This window comes from Phaseolus vulgaris, chromosome 5 (genome assembly GCF_000499845.2).
Source record: "Phaseolus vulgaris cultivar G19833 chromosome 5, P. vulgaris v2.0, whole genome shotgun sequence".
NCBI classification, from domain to species: Eukaryota; Viridiplantae; Streptophyta; class Magnoliopsida; order Fabales; family Fabaceae; genus Phaseolus; species Phaseolus vulgaris.
Genome location: NC_023755.2, coordinates 3,323,167 through 3,330,537, shown reverse-complemented (window position 1 = coordinate 3,330,537; position 7,371 = coordinate 3,323,167). Strand labels below are relative to the sequence as shown.

The 7,371-nt window shown below is 33.1% G+C and overlaps 1 protein-coding gene across 1 annotated transcript; it reads left to right on the top strand.

The window, feature by feature from the left end:
- Positions 1–857: 857 nt before the first annotated feature.
- On the top strand, positions 858–3,991 carry LOC137834871 (protein PNS1). Its single transcript, XM_068643095.1, has 5 exons — positions 858–1,188; positions 1,277–1,549; positions 1,741–2,658; positions 3,177–3,410; positions 3,548–3,991. Exons 1-5 carry the CDS (start codon positions 1,171–1,173, stop codon positions 3,722–3,724), a joined length of 1,620 nt encoding a protein of 539 aa, XP_068499196.1. The 5' UTR covers positions 858–1,170; the 3' UTR covers positions 3,725–3,991.
- The last annotated feature ends 3,380 nt before the right edge of the window (positions 3,992–7,371 follow it).

Sequence of the window (7,371 nt, the reverse complement as noted above, 5' to 3'; positions counted from 1 at the left end):
TTTTCTTTAATAACTATAAATTATTTATTATTATATGTTATACATAATGAGACAATTAAAGTTATATTCTAAAAGAGTTAACCCTTCGAAGTTCATTAATGCTGAACAAGTTAAAAGTAAATATATGTAACATAGATACTTAGAAAACGATGCATCCCAACACCCACAGAATATAAATAATATTTTTTTTCTTACTAATTCTCTCTCATTAGATATGAAACATTTTTCTATATCATTCTACCAATGATTCTTTCTTTATTATTTTTATTTTATTTTTCTTACGACTAAAATAAATATAAGGTTACTGATATTTTCCAACAAGAACAATAATACCATCATTGGAGAATAACATTTTTTTTTTCACTTTTAGTTTAATTTTATTGTGCACGAGAAAGGCCCACGTGCTTTGATATAAAAATGTGTCAAGCACGAGAAAAACGGAGTTACAAATGTTTCAGATGTGTTATAAGATATTATAGGATATTATTGATGTAAATTTTATTTTATAAATTAAATTAAATTTGAAGTATATTTTATTATATCATATTTATAAATATATAATTTCAAATACGAATTATTCAACTTAAATTTAAGAATTTTCTGATTCATTATAAAATTTTAAAATCTATTTTTTGAAATAATTTAATGTGAAAATATGTATTAAAGATTCACATAATTTAATTATAGATAAAAATATTTTATAATATATAAAATTTAATTTATAAGTTAATTTTATAAAATTAAAATAGATTTAAAATTATTTTTTAGTGACAAAAGAAAAAATATTAAGAAAACTATGGTTTAAAAAAAATGTTGATGGACCAATATACTATTGAGGAAGAAGCATGATGATACACAAAGATTTACATTTTCCTTTCATGTCTGATAAAATATTCGAGTTTCAGGAACCCATTTCCACGTGCTGTGTTTTCTTCTGACACGTGACGGCGGCGTGAGCGCCACGCGCTGTTGTCGCATGTTTGAGTGAGTTCGCAAGGCAAGTCGTGGTTCCAACATCAAAGATACTTTCTAAGGAAGGCAAAGGCATGGTAAAAAAAGTCCAAATCAAAATAAAATATAACAGTTCAAGCCACTAACGTCATCTCTCTACCAACATTCGTTTCTGAACTCAGCAGAGACACCGGAACACCGCCGTCGCCGCCGCCACCAATGGGTGCCGGAGACCCTGTAAGTTGATGGTTTCAGCTCTATGTGTTCAAAGGGGTTGCTATTTTTGTGTCAAGTTTTGATCTTTCTTTTGTTTTTGGCGTGGTAGGTGGTGGTTGAGAAAGAGAATGAAACTATAGGTGGAGCAAAGAAGGAGGAAGACTTGGAGAAAGGGGAAGTGGGTGTTGAAGAAGAGAGAAAGGTTCAGAGCAATGATGTTGTGGATGATCATGAGGAATCTCATCTCTCAGGTTTCCACAGGTTGAACCCCACTAACCCTTTGAGAATTGTGATCAATAGTGCCACCAGAGTTGCAACTCCTTCTCCTGCTCAATCTCAACATCCTCACACTCACACGCGCTCCACTCCAACCCCACTACAGGTACTTTTCTTTTTCTTTCTGTGTAGAGGAATGGAATGCCTTGTTCAAGTCAATTTGCAGTTTTTTTGCTAAAGATTGTGATGGGTTCCTTGAATTTGCAGTATTTTGTATGTCTTGTGTTTGTTGTTATTTCTGTGAAGTTTTGAATGTTACAATCTTAATGGGTATTATTCTATTACCTTTTTTAACAGCAACCCCAACCAGCAGCGAGTCTGAATTCGAGAAAATATACCAACAGAATATCCTTGTTTCTCTTTGTTCTCCACATGTTTTTAGCCGTTGCGCTGGTGTGTTTTCTTGTGTTCAGGGGAGTTCAAGGGCTTATCCAAGAATCGGAATCTACCAGGAGGAAAGAGAAAGACGTGTTGAAGTATTTTCTTCCCCAAGTGGAGGCTTCAGCTTTTATGAGCATAATCCTTGCATTTATTTGGCAAGGGTCGATCAGGAAATGGCCCACTTTGATGCTTCATTTCATTCTTTGGTTTACTTTTGTGATCTCTCTGGCTGCTGGGGTTCTCCTCATTTGCTTCCAAAAGCCTGCCACGGATGGTGTTGGAGTGTGTTTCATTGCTTTTGCAATTGGCAATGGCTTATATGCTTGTTGGGTTAGTCACAGAATTAAGTTTTGTTGCAAGGTCTTGAGTCTGTCTCTTCAACCTGTGTCCAAATTCCCTGATCTGAACAAACCCACGTATCATGTGCTTGGGGTTGGATTCTTGTGGATCTCTCTCTGGATTTTAGCAGTGATTGGAGCATTGAACTTCTATTTTCCTCCTTTAACCATCATTGCATTGGTGCTGAGTTTGGCTTGGACTACTGAGGTCATGAGGAATGTGGTTAACATCACTGTTAGTAGGGTTATTGCCTTGTATTACCTCAGAGGAATGCAATCTAGCACCCAATTTTGTTTTCTGAGAGCTCTGACACGGAATCTTGGAAGTGCTTGTTTGGGGTCTCTCTTTGTGCCTGCAATTGAAGCCCTGCGAATTGTTGCTCGGGGACTGAATCTGCTCGAGGGAGAAGATGAATTCATGTTCTGCTGTGCTCGTTGTTGTTTAAGAGTCATGGACTCCATTTTCAGAAATGGCAATAGCTGGGCATATGTACAGGTAACATTGCAACTGCATCTTATGAAATTCAGTCTTCTAGTTTTGTTAAAATTGAGTTTTCCCTATTTAGCCTTCAATCAACATGTTTTTATGGTTAAAAGTCAAGGATTTGCTTGGACATGCTTCTCAATAAGAACTTCTACAATAGAAAACTCATTTCATTTCTTTTTCTTATTTTTCTCTCTTTCAGGCTCTCTAACAAATAGGCCTTTATTATATTTTATTGGTTAGTTGTTTCAAAGTAAGATTTATCTGTAAGCTTGATAACTTTTATGTGTTTGTCTGATACCCTTTGGATTCTTTTATCATCATATGGTCCCTACCAAGTTTAAAATTTGTATAGTGCCCACTTCTCTTGTTCTGAAGTTATTACTGAGCAATCACCATCTGACTGCTTCTGCTTCTCAGAGTGGTCCTTGCTCCAACTTTATTTGACTGTACAATCAGCAGGATTAATGCATAGTTCAAGACCAGATATTTAACAAAGTGGTTTAACTTATTTTAATTAATCTTAACAGATAGCAGCATATGGAAAAGGGTTTGTGAGGGCATCCAGAGACACTTGGGCCCTCTTTGAGAAGGAAGACATGGTGGCAATTGTAGACTCTGATATAACCAGCTCAATTTGCTTCCTCACAGGAGTTTGCAGCGGCTCTATTTGTGTCATTGTTGTAGCTGCTTGGACCCATAAAGTACACCAAACTTTCACAGCTACCTTATCCCTCCTCACATTCTTCATTGGATACCTTTTGGTTGGTACCCCTTATCTTACCACTTTCCTATTACTCTTATTATTATATGATTATTGGTAGTAGTGTTCACAAATGAATAATTAACATGTGAGAAAGTGGTGTTATTAATTAACATATTCAACTTTTTGACTCTGCAGACAAGGATTGCCATGGCAGTGCCTCATGCCTGTGTGAGCTGTTACTATGTATGCTATGCTGAGGCTTCTGACAAAAGATTGTTTGATAAAACAATTAAGGATCGCCAAGACTTGTTAAAAACTGGGCGTGATGTGGTTCCAACACCAAGGGGATTCAGGAGGTATACAAGGACCTAATCAAAGTGGTAAATTTGCTTCTCTATTTTCATTCATTTTTCAGACATGGTTCATGAGACCATGTTGTTCAAAAGGGTTGAAATTGGAGTGAAATACCAAACCTTGGTGATGGTTTTTGGTGAGAATGATCTGGTTGGCTTAAAGGGGTTGAGTCATTATTGAAAAGTTATCAACTTGGCACTACAGAAAGTGATTTGTGGCCCCATCTCTGTACTCATGTGTATATATACTTTTAGGATATTCGTTTGGTGAAGTTATTTTAGTGTATGATGTGCGTAGAAGCAACTTACTTTTTTATTTATTTAATTATTCTTGCAAGCTTTTCACTACAAAAAATAAAACCAAGTTATTGCATGCTGTTTCATGCCCCCATATAAAAAAGTTGTTTTTATATTCAAACCAATGATATAAGATTTTATTATATATTTTTAGTGACACGACTCGTAATCTTAGAGATCCCCCCATAATTTTAAATTTACTGAATGGCCGTAAAGTGTATTTTTAATAAATAAAATAAGACATCAATAAATCCTAGAAGTAATTACTTCATCCCTGTATTTCATATTTTCTTTTAGTTAAATCATTTTTTATTTTCAACTAATATTAAGTAATAGATTTCGTCTAATCGGTTAATATATTTTTATTATGATATATATTAAATACGGTGTATTAATAATAAAATTTATTATAAAATTTATAAATAAACATGTTATATGAAAATAATGTATATCTTTATTATTATATTAATCACAATTAAATATTGAATATTCACTTGAAAGTTGAAGAATTTTGTACATAAAGAGGATGGAAAACAGATGGGAAAGATTTAATCATCCAGCTGATAACAGACGGTAAAAGTATATATGAAGTTTAATGTATATTTATTGTTATTTTTATATGTAACAATTTTGAACATATCAAGAAATCATGTTTTAATTTCTACAATATTTATATCCGTCTCACTATTATTAATCCAGATATTTAAATGTTATTTTTTCACTTATCTATCAGATTTTTAATATTTTTTAATTTTATTTGTTTAATTCTTATAACTTTAATCTCTAATTGAGTAAAATCTTGAAAGGATGGATTCACAAATTTCTTCCTTATCGAAAATTTTAACTTTGTTGCTCATATATAAATTAACTTATGTTCAATTGTTTGAGTATAAAATCTTAATTTTAATTGTCTAAACTGATTATCTTCGGAAAAACGTTTTCAAAAAGAAGTTTTTCAATATTCACTAACACCCTATTTTGTAATATCATATTATTTATATTCTTCTAATGTATTCTTTTGAATAAAATTGATTTTTTTTTAATAGTTTTTTTCAAACTTTTGACTCACTCTTGTTATGAGTGCATTCAACTCAAACAACTAGCTTTTCTCAAAATCTTTTCTTCTTTATTTTCGATCGTCTTGAATTAATGAATCAATGGGATTGGATTGATTAAGAAAAAAATAATTAATACATATGAAGCGGTGTGATATTCTGGAAAACAGAATTTTATGTATTATTTAAAGTGCCTTTACAGTTATGAAACATAACACTTAAATAAGAATACATATCCAATAATTGAGTCAAGAGAGAAAACGACCTAAAGGTCCACAAAAGAAAATCCAAAATCCTCCCTCAAGTTAAAAACTTCTTTGTCGAGAGCCTTGGTAAACAGATTTGCAGTATGCTCAAAAGATCTAATGGGTAGAAGATGGAAGAGACCTTGTTGCAATCTTTCACGAACCATGTGGCATTCAATATCAATGTGTTTCATTCGATCGTAAAAACTGATATTGTGTGCAATGTGTTGTTGACTGGTTATCACAGGATAGGTTAGCAACACTTGTGGTGGTGATTTCAAAATCTTCTAGCAAATAGGAAATCCATTGTATTTCACATAATGTAGAAGCAAGAGCACAATACTCTGCCTTTGAAGAAGATTTAGAGAGTGTCTTATTTTTTGGTTTTTCAAGAGATCAACGATTCTCCCAAAAATATGCAGAACCTAGTCGTGGATCATCTAGTCATGGAGCATGAGGGTCAGTCTGAGTCATTGAAAGCCTTCAAAATGTAAAGTAGAAGACTTGGGATAAAAGATACCCTGAGCAAGAGATGTTTTGATGTATCGAAGAACTCGTTGCATGGCTTGATGATGATACGTAGATGGCCTCTGAACATACTAACTGAGGAACTGCACGGTAAAGCATATATATCTGCTTGCGTGTTAACTAGATATAACAAGCGTCCAATTGTCTTTCTATAGGTAGTGATATCATGTATTTCATCTTCTTGGTTGAACAACCTATAACTTTGTTTTTGCATGGGTGTCACGATTGGTTTAGCTCCAAGCATGTCAGTATCTTTCAAAATGTTGAAAGCATATTTCCTTTGACAAATATGGATTCCTTTCTGTGAACGAGCAATCTCTAGTCCTAGAAAATACTTCAACTTTCCTAGGTCTTTAATACAAAAAGTTGCATTTAAAGATTCATTTACAGTGATAATGTCATTAATGTTGTTCCAACTAAAACAATATTGTCAACATAAATAAAAAGAGCAATGATAGACTTTTCTCTTTAATTTTACAGCAAGAAAGACAAGAGAAACAGTTCCATGAAGCATCGGTTTTAGAAACAAAGGTTTTGATCAATAACGCAAGCCAACAAACACAAAAGTCCAAACATCGAAATGGTGGTAATACTGGATGAAAGAATTATGGAAGAGAAAGAGGTAAAAACTATGGTAAGCAATGTTCATAATGCAATAAAATGAATCATACAACAGATGAATGATATTCCAAGCATGGATTATCTCCCGTGGATGAAACAACAGAGGAACAATTATGCCGCCAATGTAGTGGGAAGGGTGGAAGAAGTTGCTAAAAAGAAATCACCTCAAGATAAGTATACTAATGATCAAACTGTGAATTTGTTGAGCACTAAACAATTGCAGAAAATAGTTGATATTTTTCAATTCTCAACGACAAAGAAAAATCAAATGGTGAATCCTCTATTCAAACTTTTGAGAAAGGTAATGAATCATTTGTTCAAACTTATGAGAAAGGTAAAGTATGCACAAAATTTTGGATTGGACACTAGTGCCACAAACCATGTTTCATGTGATCTTACTCTTTTCCCAAGTCAACATAAGATAAAGTCAATAAGAATACGATTACCTAATAATACTTATGTTATAGGAAGATGTGCAAGAATTTTCTTTTTGTCAAGAGAATTCATGATACACAATGTTTTGTATATACTAGAATTTACTCTAAACATTCTTTATGTACATAGTCTTGCATCTTCTTTAAACTACAAGCTCACTTTCTCTCGTGATACATGTGATATACAAGAAATGAGTACATTCAGGATGATTGGACAAGCTAAGATTCATAATGGTTTGTACGAGATTCAATGTGCAACAAAGGAAAATTTTGTTCTATCCATGCAGACCAAGAACCTGTTCAAGTTGATGTATGGCATTGCAAACTTGTCCATCTATCAAGAAGAAGAATATGTGTCTTTACATTGTTATACACTTCACCAAGATCCTTCAGAAAACACATGACTCTTTCTAATTCTCTCCATTCAAGAATGACTCTGGAAAGTTTGAAAAAATATTTGTTATTGCATGTGCAAACAGGTATGAG